Raw genomic sequence first — 27,771 nt, forward strand, 5'->3', positions numbered from 1 at the left:
AATTGTGTACGTTTTTTGTATTGGTACGGTGGTCATTTATGCGTTCGTTCGCGCGCGCAAGCTGTGCGCGTTCGCATGTATAAAGTGCAATATATAACCTCTAAATAACGTAGATCGGCAACGTGACTTACTTGGTCTATTGGTCAAAGCACCCGACTTCCTTGTCAATGACTCTACATCAAATCCGTGGACAATTATTTTTTGGGGGGCTTTCGTTTCTTATTTTTTTTTGATCATTTTCTTCCGACTATACTATATAACACGATATATGTATATATATATATATATATATATATATATATATAATCACAAAAAAATGTAATAAAATGCTTAATTTTGCGTGTTATATTTCTGGGAGAGCAATGTCAATAGTGTGCGTACAACCCTACGGGAAATCTGAATCCTTGTATGATGCTAGTGTCCTTCCCAGACGTTTATATTTTTTCCAGTTAATAAGCCCAGGTATATGCAATGTTTGCGTCCATTCAATGGACCAATATATTGTTCACATGTCTATTCTCTCTTTCTCTATATAATAAATATTAAACTCTGTTAAGTGCTCGAAATATTGAATGCATCGATCGTTCTTCATTGAATCTCTCTCCTGCTCCGTTTTCCTTCCCCGCTATTGGTCTGCCCATCTCCTTCTCTTAATTGCTCTGCCTCTGCATCTCTTTCTCTCCTCTCTCTCTACTCTTTCACCCTCTCTCTCTCTCTCTCTCTCTCCCTCTCTTGCTCTGCCTCCCTCTGTATATGCAATAGATTTGTTTTCATACCTCACACAGCTATACAAAACATTCCATTGTGACATGGATTGTGCTATCAATAATCACATATCAACTTTAAAATGAGGTTCAATATGATATCAGCTAGGCTCACTCCATCAGGCATCAGCCATATTGTTTTCATTTATACAGATGTTTACAAATATTATTCTCACTGGCGACTGCCCCCCCCCCCCCCTCCAGCACAATTTTGTTTTCCACACATGTAAACTAACAGGTTGAGCTTTTCGTGACCACTTCAAATCTAATCAAACCAAATTGTTCACAATTCCTACAACACTTCAATCCATATTCACAAGTCAATGTAACATTTTTTTCAAACAAATATATATTTTTATTAGCCACCATTACATCAATATGTTTTACACTATAATTACATCATATAAATCATCCAACATAATTACTTTTATCCAAAACACAAGAAACAAATAAACACTAATCTTGATGTTATCCAAAATATTTAACTCAAAACTGCTTCACAAATCAATTACCATAAAACAAAACAACGATGTTTAAACTTTGTAAAACTGTCACAATTATATCAAATTACAACCATATGATTTTTAAAACATTTGTCATCGTGTACATATTTCAGATTGATTTGGTCATACATAAAACTGATATTAAATTTCTAAAAATCACTTTCATTTTTTTAATGTAAGTACCAAAAAAAAAAACACTTCAGTACTAAACACAAATCGTCTACAGATATCTAGAACTACTGATGCATGATTCAAACTCATTACAACAATAAAATCAGATATTAATGTGCTTTTAGTGACTGCAGAAAAATAACAAAAAGTAAACAAACTTTCATCAAAATCAGACAATCTGTTTAAGAGTTATAAATATTAAACATGTAATTAAATCCCTAATATGGGAGATCATTAAGTTGGCAACTCCACCAGCATCTATGATGTAACACTGGACAACTCTCCATTGGTTTTGTACACATAATTATTTTTTTAAATGTAAGCATTTTTTTAATGTAAGTACCAACAAAAAAAACACTTCAGTACTAAACACAAATTGTCTACAGATATCTAAAACTACTGAGGCATGATTGAAACTCATTACAACAATAAAATCAGATATTAATGTGCTTTTAGTGACTGCAGAAAAATAACAAAAAGTAAACAAACTTTCGTCAAAATCAGACAATCTGTTTAAGAGTTATAAATATTAAACATGTAATTAAATCCCTAATATGGGAGATCATTAAGTTGGCAACTCCACCAGCATCTATGATGTAACACTGGACAACTCTCCATTGGTTTTGTACACATAATTAATTTTTTTAATGTAAGCATTTTTTTAATGTAAGTACCAAAAAAAAAAACACTTCAGTACTAAACACAAATCATCTACAGATATCTAGAACTACTGATGCATGATTGAAACTCATTACAACAATAAAATCAGATATTAATGTGCTTTTAGTGACTGCAGAAAAATAACAAAAAGTAAACAAACTTTCATCAAAATCAGACAATCTGTTTAAGAGTTATAAATATTAAACATGTAATTAAATCCCTAATATGGAAGATCATTAAGTTGGCAACTCCACCAGCATCTATGATGTAACACTGGACAACTCTCCATTGGTTTTGTACACATAATTAATTTTTTAAATGTAAGCATTTTTTTAATGTAAGTACCAACAAAAAAAAACACTTCAGTACTAAACACAAATTGTCTACAGATATCTAGAACTACTGATGCATGATTCAAACTCATTACAACAATAAAATCAGATATTAATGTGCTTTTAGCGACTGCAGAAAAATAACAAAAAGTAAACAAACTTTCATCAAAATCAGACAATCTGTTTAAGAGTTATAAATATTAAACATGTAATTAAATCCCTAATATGGGAGATCATTAAGTTGGCAACTCCACCAGCATCTATGATGTAACACTGGACAACTCTCCATTGGTTTTGTACACATACTTACACATTCTCTCCCCCCCCCCCCACACCCATTTTCATCAAAATTTAACTTACTATTTGAGTATCACATTTCTACATCAATTCTGCAAGCAATTCTTTTATTACTAAAAGAATTATGCTGATTCTTCAAGTACTATTTTATGTAATTTATCTTTTGCACGCTTGTGTACAACACCAATAAACAGTCATCCATTCTTACATTAAGATGCTACCAGAATTACCAACTTAAGAATCCCCCATAAAAATTGTTACCGTACATAAACTTTAAAAAAATCATAACTCTTTATCAGATTGGCTGATTTCACTCAAAGTTTAACTGTTTAGTTTGTGTTTATTCTTCTGCATTCATTCAGAGCACACTCATGTCACAACTTCATTTCCCTTCAATGAATACTTAATCGTGTAAAAAATTTGTGGACCAGGAACTCTCAGGTTTTTTTATCGATTCATATTCGAGATGGATATATAACAAATTTCACCTTGGTTGCCACCTTGCCACCCTTGAGCAATTTTCGTAATTAACATAATTAACAAAAAGCCAGATCGATATATAAAACATATGATTAAAACAATATATTAATCCAGGAAGACTAAAATGATGACTAAAACTACTTTTTGGACTTTATGCTTTTCAGTAATTTCATTACTGATGGTAATTTATACATATCACCTTACCAACACTCATAGATCTAAGATGGCTGCCCCTAATTTGAATATCAATGATTGAGCAATCTTGAGTTTGCTTCAAAAAGACTAAAAGTATGAGTCATATTGCTTTTCTAAGGCAATGTAACTAAAAAAAAAATCATCTATGATGCATAATTATGCATCCATCATAAATCTAACTCTCTAAAATCCAAGATGGCCACCTCTCATTTGCATATATCAAACATAAGGTAAAATGTTAAATCTGATATTCGAACATGTTGGATCGTAAACAGATAACGAATAGCACAAAAATTGAGAGGTAATTTGGGTCAAGATGCTTACTTACAATGCCAGGTTTGTCATATTACCACGACAACTGTGTCAAATCCAAACTGCATGTCCCTAATTTGCATGTTATAGCATAGGATCAAATGCCAGTTTTGACCCATGAAGGTACCACACCACTAAATATATCTCCATAGGCTTGTGGACAAACCAGTCCATCTTCGGCTCTCAATTTGGACTACTTTCAGACTTTTCAATACATACCATGAGTTACTTGGGGGAACATTTGATGCAAATTTGAGCAAAATTAAAGGGGGCCCGGTTAACAACTGCCTGAATTTCAGGTGATTTGACGTGGTTTGACCCACAACCTAACAAAAGCTCCAAAATGTTTGAAAAAATTATAGGTTTGCCACCAAATTTTGTTGCTACCCTCTGATCAAGGAGATTTAATGATTTTCCCACTTATTTTACCTTATCAAAGGCTGACATGTGGCTTGACTACACACCGGCCAAAATATCAATCCACCACACCGAAAAAGCGTCAAATTTACATCAAATTGCACCCATATACAGTCCAAAGTGTTTTGTACAGATTTTAATCAATATTCAAGGGTAACTACTTGAATTAACCACTTTAATTCATCAAATTATACAGACTATAGTGTGTAGGGGAACCACAAAATTGGAGTAGGAACACAAAATCCTCAGAGTACTATGGATTAAGTGGTGTGACCTCTTAAGGCTAAACTGAAAAGTAATGCCACTTCTTGTATCAATAAAGGCAACACTCTCAGATCAAAGATGGCCACCACATTTGCATATTTGAATCATATGGTAAAATATTAAATCTGACATTTGCGAGCTAAATGGAACAGGAAAACCACTATTTTGAGGGAATTTAGTTCAATGAATTTGTTTACAATGTCAATTTTTGCATATCACCATGGCAACTGTATCAAATGTGCAAGACAACTGCTATTAATCTGCATATATCAAAACATAGGATAAAATGTAGTTTTGTTCCATGTCTGATGAGTAATACTACTATTCCAAGATTATTTTAGTCAATGAATTCATTTCCCATTCCAGTCCATGGCAACACTCAAATCCTAGATGGCTCCCTTTTAATGCTTTCATATGATTACATGTACATGTATCTTCATTTCCATAACAACCCCATCAATTTCGAGATACTGTAACTTCACCTCGCTGTAAATGTAAATGTAAATGACACATAAATGGTACAATTATGGGTAATTGTTTTGGGGAGGTCGTTTGAGACGGGTAATCAAGACAAACATGTTTTACCACTGCAAGCATCTTAAAATAAACAACCTGCCCGTTATTTACATAATATCATGCATAAAATCAAAGCTCAATTCTGATTCAGGAAGGATAAAACAATGAGAACATCTTCTTGACCTAAAATCAAAGCTCAATTCTGATTCAGGAAGGATAAAACAATAAAAACATCTTCTTGACCTAATCTTACATTATAAACATTTTGCTAAGTTGTTATGTTCTTTATCTAATCTTGAAAATTACTCATTGATTCGATCAAATACACTCAGCCCTACCAGTTCCTCTCTTTCAACACAAAAATACCCACTAAATATAACTAAAACACATACTACCTGTTAACAAAAATTCTCCTATTTCTCATCAGTTCCTAACTTTGTACCTTTTAACACATACAGGGTGTACACACAAAATTCCCCATATACCACCTAACCCACACTTCAATCCAACATCTTCTCCAACTTTACAACAACTTCCTTCAATCCCTCACTTTCAACCTCTCCTTTGACAGAGCATGGAAGCCTTGATAGGTCGATGTCAACCAATAAACTCTTCTGGTTTACTGTTAGCACACGCTCGTCTCCATCGTCCAAGAGAATAAGCTCATAAGGGATCTTGTACCTGCATTAGCAATGGAAAAAAGACACAAACAATAATATATAATAAGTTTTAGGGGCTGTAGTTTTTCAGTAATTTAAGAAGAAAAAAACAGTTATCCTCCCTCCAAAACCGGTCGGTTTTCGGTCAACCTACATGTATATCCAATTCTGAGACATAGTTTTCATCCGATTTGTATCAATTTGCTTCAATTAAACATCAAAGTGTTCATTTTCTTCACTAGTACAAGGGTTTTGTAGTACTAACAAGCCGATTTCCACTCATTATCTTTCAAAATGTGACTCAACAATAATGATTTTTATCATGATTTGATGGTGGTCATGATCAATTTTACCCATGTGTAAAAGTCTTCAACAATGTTTCTCCTTCATCTTGAGTAAAACCTGAAAACGGTTTAAATTAAAAACAAGTTTTGACTTTAGACGGTCGGTTTTAGTTGAATTAACCTTTTGACTACAACTTTAATTCGTTTTCATACAAACCATTTCCCATTGTACCCAAACACTTACGTTACACTTACTTAATCTATCATTTTCATCCTAGATCTTCAATACAAGTTCAATCCCTAACCTACAATGCACAATTTTCTAACTGAATTTCTTCCTTACACTGCCTACATGTATAAATCAATTCACAATAGCACTTGCAATAGGCCTGTTTACTAATGTATTCACGGACCTTTAAATTTGCACACGGTTGTAAGCTCTGGCAAACAAACCGAGCGCAGTGTCTGCTACGGCCCTGCTACACACACTTTGTATACGGCGATGTGGGGAATGCGAGGAAAAAAAGGCTGATCATCGTCCTAATAAACTTCGTTTAAAACTGTTTGTTTTCCAACCTTAGGGTATATAATTAAAATAAATATAGTTTTTCTCAGTTGTACATGACAAATCTTCGATTTTATTTTCCGAAATCCGACGAAATATCGCAAAAATGGGAGGTAAGCATTGCTGTTACGGCACGTGTAACAGCGATTCACGGTACGCAGACAGACCCCATATGAATGGTGTGTTTTTCATCCCGTTCCCCAAACCAAAGACGAACCTGGAGAAGTGTAAAATATGGATTAAGAATTGTGGAAGAAAGGACTTTGGAATCGACAGGATTTCAAGGAATACCTACGTCTGTTCAAAACATTTTGTAGGTGAAAAGGGTCCAACAAACGATCATCCACATCCTGTACCCGCTGCTGCAAGCGACTTGGAGAGAAGGATTGCGACTAAGGTCGTCCGCCCGCCACCCCGGGACCGTTCGGCCAGTTTACCGCCATGCAAAAAGCAAAAACAAAACGACGTCGAATGCAACGACCAAGAATTAGACCCTCATCAGGATCCTGTTGAATATGCTTTTACAGATCAAGGTAAGTTGATGTCATAATTATAATTTTTTTAGCGTGAAATCCGAGCATGGAATGTGTGAAGAAATTATGATAGTAAATCATTGTTGCAGCCCCACATCGCTAGCAATGGCTTTGTATGTGTATAGCGTAGCGGGCATGGAAAAACAATGTGGCGACCGTGCCGCACCACGCAAAGCTTGCCCTACGTAGTAACAATCGCTAGGGTGCGAGGGATTATGACGTCACTCGCATATCATTAGTAAACAGGCCTATTAAGATACATGTACGCAATAACATTCACAACCTACAAACCGCAGTCTATACCCACCACAATAGTAACAAAACTCAACTTTGATCGATCAATTTCTATAAAATCACAACTACATGTACATGTAGGTTGTCTTGAGTATCATTGTAAAGATTGGATATTTCCCTATCAAACCAACCTGACTTGATATAATTTGTTGAATGGGGCGTGTGCACATGGCCTAAATGTTAAAAGGGCCAAAATCCAAATGTTACAAAATTAGCAATAGTTTGGTTTTCAGTATACTTGATCGTCCTTAAACAAATTGTTAAAGGATTTCAATTCAAAATTATTTGCCAAATAAACCTCAACTTTTAAAAGACATCTCAACATTGAAAGGTCATCTCAACACAACAATGTCACTTTTCTTTAATGTGTTTATAATGATTGGATTAGTGGGGTCTCCACAGACATTCTCATTGTTAAAAAATTCCTTGCTGTGTTTTATTAATTGAGGTGAGTGATTGTTCACTTAGTGGTTACTTGTCTTCCAACTGCATCAAACCCAAAATGACAAATCTCAATAAGGCAAATACAAAATGGGTTTCCCTATAAGGATGTTTGGTGTCAGTAAAGGCACCATATCCAACCTAAAACACAATTCCAAGACACTGGCTTTGTCAAAGACCGCCCCCAATCTGGATATCCCAAAATCCACCACGAATGACAAAGACAGGTTAATTACGGTAAGCAGAATTAGCTACGGGACTTATGACGATCAGCAAGGGATGTACAGGCTCGAAGACCTCTCAAGAGAAAGTTGTTTTCCTATATTTTTCCACAATTAAATCAATTTTGCAACTTCCCTCTCCAACCCCACCCTACACCCCCCCCCCATTTACTTGCCCTGCACATGCCCCTTTTGACAAATCATATCAAATATGATACTGTTGGATAGAAAATTGTTCAAGCTTTAAAATGATACATGTAGCAAACATCACAGATATTATTATGATATAACCAAAATATAATCAATCAAAGTCAAGTTTCCTTACTTTTAGTCCTGGGTACTTTCATGGGACAACATAAATGTAGGTAAATTGCCTAAAATGTTATAATGCATGTCACTGTATGGAGCGAAGCATTTTGTGGCATGGCAGAATGTAAAAGACGACTCCAGTCCACTAATAATCTTACACGTGTATGTTATGTTAGGTGTACTAAAATCCCAATATTTTTCTTGTCAAAACAGAATAATTTCCAATGGGTGTCAGGAGCAATATCTTCTCGATTACATCTACTATTATCATTCATATGAGGCATTTTACCAGTAAAATAAAATTGTGATTTTGCTTGCTCTTTTGTCTTTAGTGTGATTGTGGCCGTATCAAACCATATTGCCCTTCTTCCGGGAAATTTCGCCACTTTTGCCATATTTCACTGTACTAAAAAACAGTGCAATATCAGACCATATCAGCAATATCGCCCTCTTCTCTCGTCGATTACGCGGATGCAACAACAACAATAGCTCATTTTGACCCTTTGGATCAAGTGAGCTAAAAATGCCCTTTTGTCAACAACAGTATCTACACAAGGCCTGTCATAACATCTCTATATTGCATTAATCATTATCTCGCAAACATACATTGTACATGTACATGTACATGTAACACATTTGTATTGGTAATATTACTTCAAACTCCTCCTATCCAGAATCCTCAATCTAACATTACACTTACAAACTCACAAACCTATCCACAATTCTATAAACACGAAACATTCAAATTTAAAAGCTGTACATTTGTCAACCTGGTCATATTCTCAACTTATTAAAAATAATAATCTACATACTCATCATCGGAAACCGCCATCAGTATTCCTTGAAACTCTGCGTTGCAAATAACCATCTGCAAATAAAAAAATTAAAAAAACACCAATACAACATTAATAAATAACTTAACAATTAAACACAAGTAATGTACTTACTAGATGCCACTATATACATGTATAAAAACACCTAACAAAGGACTTTTATGTACATGTAAATGTATTCATAACAGTATATCTTTTCAAAATGAACAAATCATTGTTCATTATTTAGCAAAAAGTGGGAAATTCAATTTCACGTCTTTTAAGCATTATTTTCATTTGTTTTAAAGGTCAGAATTAAATTCACTACCCTTTTTCATTTTGTCAAAGCTTACGTTTATATAATTTCAGCTAATTTGTTTCTTTTTTTAAATAAAAAAAGTCTCTCACTCGGACAGGTATCTTTGTCTTCACAATTGTAATACCTGGAAATGCAACACAATATAGTCACTCAATGGAACGCAATATATCACATTGATATATTGCGTTCCATTGTCATTGAGTGACTTTATTGTTTTGCATTTCCAGGTATTACAATTGTGAAGACAAAGATACCTGTCCGAGTGAGAGACTTATATATATATATATATATATATATATATATGTATGTGTATATAATGTAAAAGATAGTCATATCTTTGTCAAGTCAGGTCAGATAATATTAACTTGTCAAGTCAGGTCAGATAATTTTATCTTTGTCAAGTCAGGTCAGATAATATTAACTTGTCAAGTCAGGTCGGATAATTTTATCTTTGTCAAGTCAGGTCAGATAATATTATCCTTGTCAAGTCAGGTCAGATAATTTTATCTTTGTAAAGTCAGGTCAGATAATATTAACTTGTCAAGTCAGGTCAGATAATATTATCCTCGTCAAGTCCGGGTAGATAATTTTATCTTTGTCAGGTCAGGTCAGATAATATTATCCTTGTCAAGTCCGGGTAGATAATTTTATCCTCGTCAAGTCGGGGGATTATATTATCTTGTTCAAGTCAGGTCAGATAATAGTATCCTTGTCAACTCCGGGTAGATTATTATCTTTGTCAAGTCGATGCAGATCATGTCAATTCAAGGTAGATACATGTAATATCAGTTTTGTCAAGTCAAGGCAGTTATTGTCAATGTCTAGTCAGATCCCACTGACAAGGAGAAATAATCTGCGGTTCTCCTCGCAGCTGCTTGTTAATGGGTCCAGCTCGGCGATCCGTCCAGCTACCCGAAGTCCGACTCTAGATCTGCCCATGCCGCCGTCATTTTTACAGTTCTGATTTGTTGCGTTTAATTAAAAACTAGAACGAGTTCACAGTCTAGAAATCAGGCCCGATTTGTCTTTCGAAGGAAATATAAATCAAACGTACACCTCTGTCGGTTATTTTGGGACTGAATAGATATGAATAATAACAAACAAGACTAAGTTGAAGCAGCTAGGGAGGCGGTGTACCTGGTTGAAGCACCTATACATTTATGCTGTCAACAATGAAGCATCTACGTACCAGTACTTCACACTTTTTACTATGTACACGCGCGCGGCGACGCACGCTGTACTGTAATTGGTCGCTATTGTCCTGCTTGTCAGATTTTATTGTTCAGGTGCGAATTAAGGCTACCTAATCCCTTGGCTAATTTGAATCACCAAAGTCTATATTCAGCAGAGTTGGTGTATATTTAAATTCATGTTGTTCTATCGGCATGGAATGTGTGTGTTAGAATGGGGGGGGGGGGGGGGGGGGGTTGAACGCGATCGGATCAAAATGGCAAAGGCCCTTCAGCATACAGAGGCGATTTGTGATATAGGATTTCCCGGCCAGATTCGCATGTCATTCGAATTAATCTACTTTGCATTTGAGTTAGCGCAGCTCGGCATATTGCCATGCCAATTATCCCGTTATTTTATTTAATTTTGATTTTGGTCGAAGGGTTTTATAATCACTAGTAAAAGGAATATAAACCCGAGATATACCCGACAGCCGTTAAAAAGCGTCGAATTTGAACTCAAGACAATTAATTTTAATGACAAATTCGCGAATTTGGGTGGGAAATCCTTCTAAAAATCGAGCTATACTAGGGCGGAAAATAAATAATGGTGATGAGATTCTTTTCACTTCACCACGCCGTTAGATAAAAGTAGAGAGTGAACTTAAAAGAAACTTCAATTTTAAAAGAGAAAACATAAACTTTGTCGATCACAGGTGTGTGATTTTAAAAGGAGAAAACAAAAATCAACCTGTTAAGGGGTGTGTTTGTGTTATTAATCCTAGTTTTTTAGAAAAACGAAAAATAAAAGAAATTAATTAGTAGGCTTTTAAATCAAATGTGTTAAGACATAAGACACGGGTGTTATTTCTTTTCTGGGGAACATGCATTAACTATGTTAGGGCCGTGGAAATCCGTGGAAATCTCGGACAAAGTTCATAACAGTTTGAAAACTATTCAGTTACTGTTAACATGATGAAAAAAGGAAGATGATCAATATAAAAGAAAGAGAAGGGAGAGAGAGAAAAATAACTGACACTGTATCAAATAATGATATTGATGCGTTTATTTTAAAAGGAGATCAAATGACAGTAGTCTAGAGGCCTAGTCTGCATGTATAGACTTTGTTTTGTATTTTTAGAAAGCCGCGTGCAAACTTTGAAATTACTGTACCGGTATCTAGTAAAGATCAATTTTTAGTTGTTATTTCATTTGGCAACCATTCCAATATGATATGTTTTTCATTAATCCGATTAGCAATTGTAAAGTTTGTGTGTTTGTTTGGTTTGGGTAATATAAGAGTATGTTTCTGCAGACTATGACATTCTCGGGAAAATTCAAAAATACGTCGTAGGCATGCACGCACGGCAAAGTATTAAATGCTGTTGTTTGATCGCTATTGTCCGGCTTGCCAGTTCTATTGTTCAGGTAGGGATTAAGGCTGCATAACCTGAATCACCCAAGACTGTATTCAGCAGAGTGCGTGTATATTTTAATTCATGTTGTTCTATCGGCATGGCAAGTGTGTGTTTAAAATGGGGGGGGGGGGTATAAACGCGATCGGACCAAAATGGCAAAGGCTCTACGATTTCCCGGCCAGATTAGCGAGTTTGTAATGGAATTTACTTTGCATTTGAGTAATTAGCGCAGATCGGCTTTGCCATGCCAATTATAATTCAATTTCAGTTCAGTTCAGTTTATTGAATTCCATCTTTAAACACATTTTTACAAAGTAAAAACATACAATTTCATGTACAATATAATACATAAATTGGGATAGTATATACATGTTAAATGAATTAATACAAAACAGAATAAGGCACAGCTGTAAAAAAAACGAAAAAAGGTTTTGTCTGGACAGCTAATTCCTATCAAATTATATATAATAAACATAGTAAGAAAACAAGTAGCAAGTAAAGTTTCGGATAATATCATTCAGAAATTGCATAACAACCGGCACAAACCCAGTACATGATATACAACATGGTAGGATGAAAAAGTGAGAAGATAGCATAGGGGAAGAAAGAAAGAGAGAGAGAGAGTGAAAGAGAGAGGGGTAACAAGCTAGATAAATACATTCAGTGAGAGTCATGCGCAATCAAGAAACTTTTGAGATTACGTTTAAAACTGTTGTAAAATGAGATTGAAGTTATATTAGTTGGAAGCAAGTTCCAAATTTCAGGTGCATGATGTCTGCAAGAATATGATGCAAAATTTGTATTAACACACCATCGGTGATATTTCTTCTTATTTCTTCTTAATTCAATTCTCCCGTTATTTTATTTAATTTATGATTTTGGACGAAGGGTTTTATAGATTTGTCATTTGATTTAGAAACTGCTCAATTAGCATTCAAACTAATCGTCACTTGTCGAGGCATCGTTTTTATCATTAAATTAACACCTGTCACCATTCGTAATCGAAATATGTTTCTCCAAGTGAGGAATGTCAGAGGGGGAAGAAATTTAACACACGGTTACATGCTCAAATTGTGTGACTCTATTATAGTCCCTACCCCAGTCGAAATAAGGATGTGGTCAGTAGAATGGGTGTATAGCCTAGTTTAGATGATGTTGTTGTCGAGAATACAAGTGCTGGAATTAGAAGGAAAGATAAGAAAATATCAATATTAATTTTCTGGTCAGCTCACGTCTTAATTCTTTGTCATTAAAAACGGTGGCCAAACTCCAAATGTATTTTAAAAAGCGTTAAGAAAACACACGAAGAATTTGAAAGAGAGATAAAATGAGTTTGTCAAGATGATTCCAAAATGAGTGAGTAGTTAAGGAGGTGAGAAGAAAAAATGTCAGTAATAAATAGCCCGGTCTATTTATAAACCCTTTTTTTCACTACGGGAAATCACAAAATATCAATCATTTTATTGTTCTTATTCTTTAAAATACGATTAAGTCTAATAAATATATTTTTTTAAAGCAAACTGAAAAGGACGGTAGCTTTTATGGATATGTTGATAGTTTGACTTATCTAGGGATCGAGGTGAAGGATAATCATCAAACAAAATATTAATTCATGATGACACTGTTCAGTTTACCTCGCTGTTTGATCATTTGAGTTTTGTTGAGCGAAAACATAAGAAATGTTGCACTATATAAATGAGAAAACAGGAAATGTGGCGAGATATCAGGCGCCGAAGGAGAAAAAGCGAATGACTTACTAACGATATATCTCAGGCTCGAGGCCCGTGCTAAAGAAGCGATAGAAATGTTAATGTTAAAAACGGTTAACAACAATTTTCCATAACCAGAATGGGGAAGCTCAGATGGCGTATAATTGAATAAAAATGAAAGAATGTGAAAATAACAATAATATTAATAAAAAGAAAAGAGAAATTTCGACAGTGTCAATGATGCTCAGTTCCTCGCTTGTCTTTCTTTCAAAAATACACAAAACGAGATGCCAGGAAGTATTTATATTCGTAAGCATGCAAATAGGGGGATGGGGTATATAATGCTTGACGCCACAATGAACCGGCTTCATTGGTGTTTTTGAGTTTTTCGAGAGTGTCAACTGTACAAAGTCTGCAGAAACAGACTCTATTTTGACGCTAAAAAACCCACAAAGAAACAAACATTACAATTGCTTTCTGTATATACAAGAATATCACATTTGAATGGTTGTCAAATAAAATAAGAACTAAAAATATATCTTTAGAAGATACATTAATTTCAGAGTTCGCATGGCTTTCTGAAAGTGTCAAAACAATGTTTATACATGCAGACTAGGTTTCTAGACTTCTCCCCGTCTCTGTCATATGCCATTCTTCCCCTTTTCCCCCTTTTGCTATTTGTCATTTTGTTCGTATTGCCAATGCAAACTGATGTCAAGCCATTAAGTCTTACTTATTCATGGATCAGCAAGGTGTGGCATGGGCGTATGGTCCATATGACCCCTCCGGGGATGTGGATATACCCCCCCCCCCCCCACCCCGCACTTGTATTCGCGACGTATAGTTCCTGTTATCTTTCTTTTTTTAAATAGAGCTCTAGAAATTTAAAGACAAACAAAAATACACGCGAAAAAAACATTACAGAACATTCATGCAACATTGAACATCCGATTTAAAAAATATGCAAATTCGAAATTTTCTAGGCCAGCGAGTTCTGTTTCATTTCATCGTGACGGGTCACTTTTGCCTCTATATAGCTCTTGTAAGACAAGGCCATTAAAAAATATATACATGTTTAGCATCCCCGCCCGCTTCCTTTTTTGGGGGCCGCCTCCTATTTTTTTTTGTTTTTTTTTTGTTGATTTTTTAAAGAAAAAAAACATGAAAACACTGCTAAATGGATCTATTTCTGATTTTTAAAAAAAGGCCTCCTCCTTCCTATTTCCCCCCAAAATAGGACGCTAAACATGTTTTTTTTTTATTGTTTTGCCCAACATAATGATCTATGTCTAGGGAAAGAAGGCCTATTTATTTTTGGCTACTTATAAAAGATACAATTAATTGCCAGCTACTATATATCCTGGTGGGGTAGCCTCGCTAGTCATACGGACCGCTATTCATAACGTTACACGCTATAATCATGAAACGGAAAGGGTGTCATATATATATGCATAAAGGCATAAGGACCGCTATTTATAAAGTGAGTTGAAGGTCGCTATTCATAATTCACATTCAGTTCATAATTTAAATTGGGGGTCACTACTCGTAAGGACTGCTATTAATAATAAGAAAGTGAGGGTCGCTATTCATAATACGAAAAGCATGAGTGCCCACCTTGTCGTATTATGATGAACCTCAATCTTCTCATATGAATAACGACCCCGATTTATTATTATGAATAGCGCTCCTTAAGAATAAAGACCCTTATGCACCCCTCCTGATGGGCCCATACCCATACTACTGACCACATATAATTCGGGTGATTCAAGGTAGGCAGCCTTAATCCGTACCTGAACAAAAGAATCTGGCAAGCCGGACAATAGCGATCAAACAAGAGGATGTCAACTCTACATAGTCTGCAGAAACAGACTCTATTTTTACGCTAAAATCAAACCAAACAAACACACACACTTTACAATTGCTATTTGAATGAAAACATATATCATATTTGAATGGTTGTCAAATAAAATAGCAACTAAAAATTGATCTTTACTAGATACAGGAATTTCAAAGTTTGCACGCAGCTTTTTAAAAAGTGCAAAACAAGTCTATACATGCAGACTAGGCTTCTAGACTTCCCCCTCTCTGTCATTTGATCTCCTTTTAAAATAACTAACACATCAATATCATAATTTAATACAGTGTCAGTTATCTCTCTCTCTCTCTCCCTTCTCTTTCTTTTCTATTGATCATCTTCCTTTTAACATCATGTTAAATAGTAAAGATAAACTGAATTGTTTTCCGACTGTTATGCATTTTGTCAGAGATTTCCAAAAAAGCTATTGCTTTTTGTATAGGATTTACACGCCCCTAAGATAATGTTCCCCGGAAAAGAAATAACACATGTTTCTTAATCTTAACACATTTGCTTTAAAAGCATACTTTCTTTTATTTTTCGTTTTTCAAGAGCTAAAATTAATAACGCAAACACACCCTGGCAACATGGACTTTTGTTTTCTCCTTTTAAAATCACACACTGTCTTGTGATCGACAAAGTTTATGTTTTCTCATTTAAAATTGAAGTTTCTTTTGTGTTCACTCTCTACTTTAATCCAACAGCGTGGTGAAGTGGAAAGAAACTCATTATCATTATTTATTTCCCGCCCTAGTTAGCTCGATTTTTCGAAGGATTTCCCGGCCAAATTCGCGAATTTGTCATTAAAATTAATTTCTCTTGCGCTCCAAAATTCGACGGTTTTTAGTGCTGTCAGGTATATAACGGGTTTATATTCCTTTTACTAGTTTTCAAATCTATGAAGTTTCTATATCTCATATGTTTCATTCAAATTAATGAACAATGTGCTAGTCTTTCATTATTTTTGTCTGACTTAAATAAACATATTTCGATTACGAATGACAGGTGTTAAGTTAAATGATAGCAACAACGCCTCGACAAGTGATGATTAGTTTGAATGCTTGTTGAGCAGTTTCTCAATTAAATGACAAATCTATGAAACCCTTCAACTAAAATCCAAATAAAATAAAATAACGATAATTAAATGATAATTGGCATGGCAGTGCCGATCTGCGCTAACTCAAATGCAAAGTTAATTAATTCGAATTACAAACTCGCGAATCTAGCCGGAAAATCCTATATCACAAATCGGCTCTGTATATGAAGAGCTTCATTCCAAAAGGAGCTAAATCCATAATTTATCAAAATGGAGTTATTTGTCTTAAAATAATGATTTCCTACATGGGGACAAAATGCACTATATTACGTTCGAAAATGTCACCAGGAAGTATACAAAAAATTAGGTACAATATCATTTTTCATTCCAAAAGGAGCTAAATCCAAATCGGTTTCATTCCAAAAGGAGCTAAATCCACTTTGAGTAAATGACCTTTTTTATTTCTCCACTTTCCCTTTAGCAATGTACCTTTATATTGTTATATATCTTAAAGGGGTCGCCCTGGACCAATAATATATGATAAGAAAAAAAATCTACCAGTTATTTCTGATTTTTAGTAAATTTTTAGATTTTGTGGATTTAGCTCCTTTTGGAATGAAACATGGATTTAGCTCCTTTTGGAATGAAACGGATTTAGCTCCTTTTGGAATGAAAATGTGATATGTTGTTTACTTTCTTTTCAAAAGGTTTTTTTAGTTGTGATTTCACTATTATTATTTAAAAGGAAAGGTTTGCTACTAAATTTGAATACATTTCATTGACTCTATTGAGAAAATATAAAAATTTTCCGGGTACAATATCATGTTTCATTCCAAAAGGAGCTAAATCCACGAAAACAAAAATTCTAAAAATTTAGTAAAAATCAGGAAACACTGGTAGATTTCTTCTTATCATATATTATTGGTCCAGGGGGACACCTTTAACATATATAACAACATTAAGGTCCATGGCTAAAGGGAAAGTGGAGAAATAAAAAAAGGCGATTTACTCAGAAGTACCCAAAGTGGATTTAGCTCCTTTTGGAATGAAACTCTTCATATGCTGAAGGGCCTTTGCCATTTTGGTCCGATCGCGTTCACCCCCCCCCCCCCCCCCCCATTCAAACACACACATGCCATGCCGATAGAACGACATGAATTTAAATATACACCAACTCTGCTGAATACAGACTTTCGTGATTCAAATTAGCCAAGGGATTATAGGTAGCCTTAATTCGCACCTGAACAATAGAATCTGACAAGCAGGACAATAGCGACCAATTACAGTACAGCGTGCGTCGCCGCGCGCGTGTACATAGTAAAAAGTGTGAAGTACTGGTACGTAGATGCTTCATTGTTGACAGCATAAATGTATAGGTGCTTCAACCAGGTACACCGCCTCCCTAGCTGCTTCAACTTAGTTTTGTTTGTTATTATTCATATCTATTCAGTCCCAAAATAACCGACAGAGGTGTACGTTTGATTTATATTTCCTTCGAAAGACAAATCGGGCCTGATTTCTAGACTGTGAACTCGTTCTATAGCTTTCAATTAAACGCAACAAACCAGAACTGGAAAAATGACGGCGGCATGGGCAGATCTAGAGTCGGACTTCGGGTAGCTGGACGGATCGCCGAGCTGGACCCATCAACAAGCAGCTGCGAGGAGAACCGCAGATTATTTCTCCTTGTCAGTGGGATCTGACTAGACATTGACAATAACTGCCTTGACTTGACAAAACTGATATTACATGTATCTACCTTGAATTGACATGATCTGCATCGACTTGACAAAGATAATAATCTACCCGGAGTTGACAAGGATACTATTATCTGACCTGACTTGAACAAGATAATATAATCCCCCGACTTGACGAGGATAAAATTATCTACCCGGACTTGACAAGGATAATATTATCTGACCTGACCTAACAAAGATAAAATTATCTACCCGGACTTGACGAGGATAATATTATCTGACCTGACTTGACAAGTTAATATTATCTGACCTGACTTGACAAAGATAAAATTATCTGACCTGACTTGACAAGGATAATATTATCTGACCTGACTTGACAAAGATAAAATTATCCGACCTGACTTGACAAGTTAATATTATCTGACCTGACTTGACAAAGATAAAATTATCTGACCTGACTTGACAAGTTAATATTATCTGACCTGACTTGACAAAGATATTACTATCTTTTACATTATATACACACACATATATATATATATATATATATATATATATATATAAAAGTCTCTCACTCGGACAGGTATCTTTGTCTTCACAATTGTAATACCTGGAAATGCAACACAATATAGTCACTCAATGGAACGCAATATATCACATTGATATATATATATATATATATATATATCAATGTGATATATATATCTATCAATGTGATATATTGCGTTCCATTGAGTGACTATATTGTGTTGCATTTCCAGGTATTACAATTGTGAAGACAAAGATACCTGTCCGAGTGAGAGACTTTTTTTTAATTTAAAAAAAAGAAACATATTAGCTGAAATTATATAAACGTAAGCTTTGACAAATTGAAAAAGGGAAGTGAATTTCATTCTGACTTTTAAAAAAAATGAAAATAATGCTTAAAAGACGTGAAATTGGATTTCCCACTTTTTGCTAAATAATGAACAATGATTTGTTCATTTTGAAAAGATATACTGTTTCATTCAAAATAATCAACCTTCTTCATACATCTGATAATACCTCTATAACAGTTTAAATTATATTATCATTACCAATCTATCTTCATTCATCATATTTACACTATTAACCAATCAAAACGTCTACATGTATATACCACCAAATCACCCTATCATTTTAAAATATCAAAAAATGTTTATGTAATGTATAGTAGAGTGTAGGCCTGAGTCATCACGGGTTTTGCCGAACCCGGGTTTGACTTGAAAATTTCGGGCGGGGACCGGGTACCCGAAATTTTCACCACTGCACTGACACTAAAAATCGTGTGCATGCAGCGGCGGGGGTTAGACTAAGTTGCTGTTCTAATAATGCGACGGATAAGACAGTTACTGCTTTCAAAGCAATAATATAATCAATTGAATTAAATTAAGATGCTTTAAAAAATAAATGGATATCGTTTCAGTTGACGGTAGGCGTTTTTATCGCTCAAAATTGGGGCTGCAAGAAAGGAATCACGCTTCGTGGTACCGATCGAGTGCGTTCAGAAACGGAAGTGGAAATAGATCTGGAAATAGATCTATGACCCACTGAAGACAGAGCAAGAAAGTACCACACACAAGACTAAATGTTGATCAGACTATTGCAATTAAATCGTAATACTAAAGGCATTAATTTAATTGTCAAAATATATCCACAACATAATGGTTTACCCTTGATAGTTTGATGAAGGAAAATAAATTAAAGCTCTTGAAATAACATCGAAGTGCCTTTCGTTCGTTCTAAAAATGCGTGTATAACGTACGGCAAGCAGAAGTTACGAGTCAAGCTTACATCCCTACATCGTCATCCGACCTGATCGGAACAATAAGCATTAAACCAATTAAAAAACATCACGTAAGACTTTAAGGGACTCCAATTCAACAAAATTACCGTAAAATAATTATTTGCTTTGACAAATAATACTATGGATATTCATAATATCTTACAGAAATAATGATATTTCATGAGCTACGTACTCGATATCGAGTTCAGCTAGCCATCATTTTGAAATGAGACGTAGTTGTCATGCAGTAGACGGTAGAGGGCAGTATGCAGCAGAGAGAGGAAAAAAGCGCGGGCCTGAGATCACGTGATGTTCACGTGCCTATTACGTGTTTTTTTCCCTCTCTGCGAGCTGCCGCATTGCATGACGTCTCATTTCAAAATGATGGCTAGCTGGACTCGATATCGAGTACGTAGCTCATGAAATATCATTATTTCTGTAAGATATTATGAATATCTACAGTATTATTTGTCAAAGCAAATAATTATTTTACGGTAATTTTGTTGAATTGGAGTCCCTTAAAGTCTTACGTGATGTTTTTTAATTGGTTTAATGCTTATTGTTCCGATCAAGTCGGATGACGGTGTAGGGATGTAAACATGCATATCAAGCTTGACTCGTAACTTCTGCTTGCCGTACGTTATACACGCATTTTTAGAACGAACGAAAGGCACTTCGATGTTATTTCAAGAGCTTTAATTTATTTTCCTTCATCAAACTATCAAGGGTAAACCATTATGTTGTGGATATATTTTGACAATTAAATTAATGCCTTTAATAATTGCAATAGTCTGATCAACATTTAGCCTTGTGTGTGGCACTTTCTTGCTCTGTCTTCAGTGGGCCTGGGTCATAGATCTATTTCCACTTCCGTTTCTGAACGCACTCGATCGGTACCACGAAGCGTGATTCCTTTCTTGCAGCCTCAATTTTAGAGCGATAAAAACACCTACCGTCAACTGAAACAATATCCATTTATTTCTAAAGCATATTTATTTGATTATATTGAAATATAAGTTTGTGAATTGCATATTTTTAGTTCTATATATCAAAATATCAGTGTGAAATTTAATTTTGAAAAACCCGAAACCCGAAAACCAAAAACCGGGTTTCAGCTCGACGGTCGGGGCCCGGGCGGGGACCCGTTTCGACTCAGGCCTAGTAGAGTGCATTTACAGAGAAGTGGCTAAAGAATTCTAGAGGCTATTCATGTAGATATTATGATAGACCTTCTGCCAAATCCAAAAACATACAAATTTAAAAAACGGTTGCTTTACAAATATCTACATTTACCTTATTTGTAATATTCTTACTAGCACTTATTACATATTCTATATCTACAAAACACAAACCTAGATTCTAAATTTCCTCATTCATAATAATCTTTGTCACCAGCCTTTAACAGTTGACACCATCAATAAATACTTCTAACCTACCTATAACTTTTCATCCTTTCTTTTTCCACAAATGATAAAACTTTGACCAATTCAAACAAGTAATATAAAAATTCTCATACATAGAAAAATAAAACAATCAAAAGCAAACTGATATAAAAAAAAAGTTTAAAAACATACTGTAAAATAGGACAAAATCTATAAGTGTGTGTATTACTATTACAAATCAATCCTAACAACAACAAAAAATACTCAATCCAAACACAAATCATCATCAAACAATATCAGGAGATGCTTTAGTCTACAGATTCACTAAAAACTGTTGACTTTTTATGGCTCAATTATGATAAATAGTTAGTATAAACTTTTTTAAAAATATAAATAACGGAATACAACTCACCTTGATTAAAAGTAAACAAGGTCTTCAACAATGACTTGTAACACGAACAGTAACAACAAAAGCAACGACTGTCAGACAGGTAGGAAATCCGTAATGGCACACCCCAAATCACTGACGATATGCAATCAACTGTGACATTGGGGCATACGCCATTCACTCTCGGAAAAGGAGGAAGCATTATGAGCCAGGGGTAAAACCCAAACACGCAACACTCCTCCCAGCCCTCAAGATTTGTGGCTTACCAAAATATAGCACAAATCTATCGGATCCCCTAAACCACCAAACAATGAAATAATTTCAACTTTTTTGGGAGAAAAAAACTTGTTAATGAACTCATGCAATTAATTAAAGCTAAACAACAAAAACTCAAAAATTCAGCTCCCTTGTCCAAAATTCCCACCTAGTAATATAACTAGAGCAATTCGACTGTTGTGCAGTCGACTAAGACGCCTCCACCACCTGGCTGTCACACAATTAGTTCAAACCACTAAATGTATAGTACTCCATTTAACTTTCTCAACACATTTTGCCAAGTTCATTAACTTCTTTTTTTTTGTTCCCATCTGAAAGTGTGGCTGAAAAAAGACATATCTGGCTAGTATTCAGTTACCTTTCAAATATCATAATGGTTCCTTTTTGCCATTTCTCATTGACAACAAAGGTATAATTTGCCCTTCAATGACTAATAGCTCGTGTTTTACAATAGAATACAAAAATTAACAGGAAATTCCAACAACATATAAAACCTAAATTTCTTGGGAGGGCCATGTTTGATAAAACAAAAAAATATCACAGAGTTAAAACCAATAACAAAATATTTAGGCACTCCTCCCAAGACATAGTTTCTCCTTAGGTTTTCTACAGCTTCCAGTTTTCGTAAAATTGATTAATTCATCACTTCTCACTACTCAGTTTGCCGCTGATTCAAAAGTAGCATTAGGTCTATATAAAACACTTTCCAACTTAGTTATTAGTCATTTCGAATATATGTCTTTTGTTGTAGATGCTGCCACACACCAAATTATGCAACACCTTACTCAAAACTCCTTGTTCCCATCTACTCAAAGAGCATGTATAGCCAGTTTGACAGTACTCAAACAACATTACTTCTACTAACCCACCCCAATCTCTTGATGACCATGGACCACCAAAAATTGACTGTTTGTTTTGCTTGATTTCAAAATTCTGTTAATAAGTTTTCAAGCACCCTGAAAAAAAATAACAAAATCAAAATCCCCTCAAAAATATAAGAGAAGTAGCATTTTTTTCATTGATTTTGAATAAATTAGCATAATTAACCAATTTCAATATAACCCCCCCCCCCTACCCCCACCGAACCCTATCAGATAAAACAAACAAAATCAGCCACAAATGATATAGAAAAAGCAAATTACAACACCCACACAGACAAACGGAGACACAAACACATACCACACATGCGTAAAAACTCAAAACCCATTTCATAGTCCCCTCACAAACTTTGTTCCAACAGGACAATAACAAGATTATAATTCAATAAATCTCAAATAGAAACATAAACAGTCAAAATAAAGTAAGTGCATGGTAATAGACATGGCAAGACCATAGCCATACATCCCATAAATATTTAAAGGGACTTGGTAACATTGTTAAGATGAGAGATAGTGGTGTTAAGGTAGTGACTTCAATGCTAGATGTACAATTAAAGATACTCTAAAAATTTGAGTGAAAACGGACCATTATTCATTGTACAAATAGGACAAAACTGATCTGATCGATTCCTCAATTTTCTCAACTATTTTATTACAATTTAATTACATTTTAGGTAATTGGAAATCTTCACAAAGCAATAAAATGGCTCTACATTCCATTCCGGACATGTAAGTGTTGACAGATTTTTTATAGCCTGTTTTATGTATTTTTTTTCACAGAAAAACAGTTGGGGAAAATTCAAAAAATGGTTGGGAGAATTTACTGTTAATCACTGTTAGAGGGGTGTCATATATCAACCTTTTAAAAAAAACCCAGATATTTATATAGTCTAGATATAGATTTTTTGCATGTCAGAGGGTTAGTACAGTAGAAGGAAAATAGTAAGTAACATTATATACAAAAATTAAGCAATTTTTTTTTTATCAACCTTCAACAATGTTACCAAGTCACTTTAATGAGATAATAACAAACAAATATAAAATGCTGCTGGGTAACAACAATAACTTAAACATGATGGCAGTAACTATTAACAAGACTGTGTGAAGTAAAAGAGTAAATATAATATGCAGTCAAAAAGTAAACTTATGTCAAACAAGGGAAACGCTCTCAGCGGTCTCGCCTGCATAACGCAATTCAATATGATAAACCAGAACGTCAATGACGTAGCGCTCATCCACATCTCGCAACAAATATCGTAAATTTTATGTGGTAGTGGTACACTTTTGAACTGGTCAAAAAATAAAACTTTGATGCCCTGGAAGGGACATAATTTCATTTCATTTGCATAAAGTACCATAAATAATCAATGGAGCAAAATCTCACAATTCTGTGTAGAAGTTTAGTGTTCCAAATTTAGCTCTACCAGATAAGGCATACCAAATCAAAATCGGTCAAGAAATGAGGGAAAAGAAGCAATTTTTGTTATTTTTGGAATAATCTTGCATAAATTACCATTATTAATTAATGGAAAACAATTTCAAAATTCTGTGTAGAAGGTTAGTCTACCAAAGTTAGCTCTACAATATAAAGCAAACTAAATCAAAATCGGTCGAGAAATGAAGGAGAAAAGGCCTTTTTGTGATTTCGAATAAATTAGCATAAATTAGCATAGATAGTGAATTTTCACGATTCTGTGTAGTTTTTTAAAATCCCTCTCCTAGCCCTATCATATGAAATAATCAGAATCAAAATGGGTTGAAAAATAACAAAGAACAAGCATTTTCAAAATCGTGATGTTGATGCCACAACATAGTCCAAGTCTGTTGACCTGAAATGACATTTGACCTTGACTTTGTGATCTCAAATTCTACTCACATGATTGGGGATACTTGATTACCCTATAGTCAAAGTTTCATTGACTAAGAACTTATACTTTAAAAATTATATCAAAAATTCAAAAACTTAACCTTAGGTTAAGTTTTTGATGTTGACGCCGTCGCCGCCGCCATCGCCGTCACCGGAAAAGCGGCGCCTACATGTATGTCTCGCTTTTTGCTACGCAGGCTAGACAAAAAATGAATGTAAGTGATATAAAAAATAACAAATGAATATTCAAACTTAAAGTGATACTTGAGTACTGGTAAAGGTCCGTTTTTGTGACTGAAACTGGGATCTGATAATAAACGACTAGTCATGCTTCAATGATGTCAAAACAAATCATAATTAATCAGTTTAGAGTCAATTTCATGCAAAAATCATGATCGTCTTTCGACTGTGACTTGTGCGTGACAGAGGGCACACACAGATATGCATACATGGGAAAATGTTAACCCTTGAATATTTGCAGAGTGGATCGCCGCCAAGCCAGAGGACGAAAAAAGATGATAAATGAAGTATACGACCACTTGGGAGGGAATCAGTACTTTCACATAGATTCAAAACCAACCAAAACACTCACGTTTAAAAAAATCATCAACTACCAACACTCAAGTATCACTTTAAAGACAGTATAGTAAAGTTATAAATCAAAACAAAAATTAACTAAAAAACAATTAAAACACAAATTTAACACAAATTAAACTCTTACAATACATTTAAACATACCTGTAGCTTCATTGTGGCAGTCGATTCCAAACGCTTACGACTGTTAAATTCAGATACGACAACGGGTGTCACCTCAATCCGTTGGTCAACTGTTACTGCTACACCGGTATGCTCCTCCCACAGACTAACGCCGATCGAATCCTCTCCATCTTTGAGTAGAATATTTCTCACTCGCTTTTCCCCCCTAACTGTCCGAACTTCTCCCACCTTTATCAAAATAAATATACAAAATCATTAATCTAAACATGATTAAACATCAACGGAGGCGCAAATCTATTACAAAATCTGGGAGGGGGGGGGGGACACCACATGATTTTACTTTTTTAAGACAGGGCTATTTTGTGAAGCTAAAAAAATGGTGGCCTATCATTATTATTATTATTATATTACAATTATGTACGTGTGTCCTATTCCTAAATTTGTGGGGAGGGGGACATTAGATATTGTGTCCCCCATCTTCAAAATTGTAAGGGGGGGGGACATGTCCCCCGTCCCCCCTGGATTTACGCACATGAACATCAAAAAAATACATTTTAACCAATAAAATTAGGCAAAAGAAACCTGCCAAGCTGCCACAAACAAATATTTTTTGTTTCCAGCACTACATACCCACAAACTCAATACACTTTACAACAAAATTCCCTTCATACATATTACATCACATAATGATCATATTCTTGAACGATTCACAACATATACCCACCCTTACTTAAAAATAATCTGACTACATCTCGAAAATAAATCTGATTCAAATACTACAGTAGGCCTACCCCATATTAACAACTGCCAACATCATGTCTTGTCTTTCCAGTGATGCCCACAATCAATATGTTGATTATTATGGCTTATAAAGATTGCATGTATGTAGGCTAAACTTGCATTGCACTGTCTGTTCATCACATAGAATGTGTGTATCCTTCAATTTTATTTTCTTGTTGGTTACATTTTTTTCCCTGCTCATTACACACATTCTATGCCAATACAATAATCATAAATAACTTTGCATTAACACTCATAACTAATAATCAGTAACCACCGAACAATAACCAAGATACAAAGTCAATGACATTTAACAACTTGGTAATTAACAGCACCAAATTTTTTTCCAACAAACTAAACATTAACATTTAGATTATATTCATAATCACCTCTGACACCACACCCCTCACTGTGGCACGTCTTTTCGCTGGACTCTTGTGAATCTCTCGGATGGACAGAAGTGCTGGGTGCCTATACTCTCTGACAGCATCTCTAGGAATTTCGAAGGGCGCTCCAGTCAAAAAAATCTACAACAAAACAATAAATATGTACACATTCATAAATATCTAAATTCCATTGATATCTAGACTAGTCTATACATTATTAAAAACAAAACAAATCGTCAATGGACTAACAATAATTGTAACTCAATTTTTAGTAAAAATAATTTGTTAATAGACCCTAGGCCTAGAATCTATAGCCTCTAAGTCTAATATTGATCTTTTACTTGTAGCTAGGAAACTAAATATTGTTCTGTCCAAATTTTACATTTCAATCTAAAAAAATATAGAAACTGTGGCATGCAATGCACATCGACTGCATAGGGATGTGTGCAATCTCTATAAGATGGATTTTAGCACACAAAACTCATTGCGCGATCAGACATCCTACTAGAGTAGAGCCAGAGCCGAAGTCTAGATCTAGACTACGTCTACGACTAGATCTACGTTAACTCACCTGGCTCTTAAGATTCACTGTGACCCTCAAATTCAATTCGTCGCAAATTCCATTGCGGATTCCGAAATGCTGATCGCAACTCATCGCCAGCACCTTCTCTACTTGTTTCGGGTCCCTGTTGCCCGGGTCATTGATGTACACATCGTATATGGCATTTCCTCCTCCCTTTATCACCACATTTCCTTTTAGAAACTCTCTCACTCCCTGGGCCTGGTCAGTACTTGTTCCCTGTGTCCTTCGTTGATGAAATGCTTCAACTAAAAACATATACATCATGCCTTTCTTTCCGCTTCCAAGAGTCCCAGCCATTATTAATTTATTTCTAGCTAAAATTGAGTGTAGAGTACTATAGTAGTCTAGATCTACTGTAGACTAAAAGTGCCATGTGCGCGTACGTTCAGTTCGAAAACAACTCGACGCGTGTTTCACTTTTCACGTTTTCACGTTTTTCACTTTTTTTTAGTATCGCGGCAGATAATTGGTCCCTATT

At 34.9% G+C, this 27,771-nt stretch overlaps 1 protein-coding gene across 1 annotated transcript; it reads right to left on the reverse strand.

Annotated features, from left to right (window-relative positions):
* Positions 1-1,095: 1,095 nt before the first annotated feature.
* On the reverse strand, positions 1,096-27,771 carry LOC105442332. Its single transcript, XM_011674324.2, has 5 exons — positions 27,282-27,771; positions 26,714-26,851; positions 25,566-25,772; positions 9,030-9,085; positions 1,096-5,592 (listed from the first exon to the last, which is right to left on the reverse strand). Exons 1-5 carry the CDS (start codon positions 27,588-27,590, stop codon positions 5,412-5,414), a joined length of 891 nt encoding a protein of 296 aa, XP_011672626.2. The 5' UTR covers positions 27,591-27,771; the 3' UTR covers positions 1,096-5,411.

The sequence above is a fragment of the Strongylocentrotus purpuratus genome, unplaced genomic scaffold (assembly GCF_000002235.5).
Source record: "Strongylocentrotus purpuratus isolate Spur 01 unplaced genomic scaffold, Spur_5.0 spur5_scaffold_2, whole genome shotgun sequence".
Classification (NCBI taxonomy): Eukaryota; Metazoa; Echinodermata; class Echinoidea; order Camarodonta; family Strongylocentrotidae; genus Strongylocentrotus; species Strongylocentrotus purpuratus.

Bases quoted from the DNA above. Each gene is read 5' to 3' on its own strand.
- LOC105442332 (XM_011674324.2), bottom strand. From the start codon at position 27,590: ATGGCTGGGACTCTTGGAAGCGGAAAGAAAGGCATGATGTATATGTTT. The intron at 25,773-26,713 runs GTGATTATGAAT...ATTTTGATAAAG, and splicing joins TGAGGGGTGTGGTGTCAGAG to GTGGGAGAAGTTCGGACAGT. The intron at 5,593-9,029 runs GTATGTAGATTA...TTGCTAATGCAG, and splicing joins ATGGCGGTTTCCGATGATGA to GTACAAGATCCCTTATGAGC.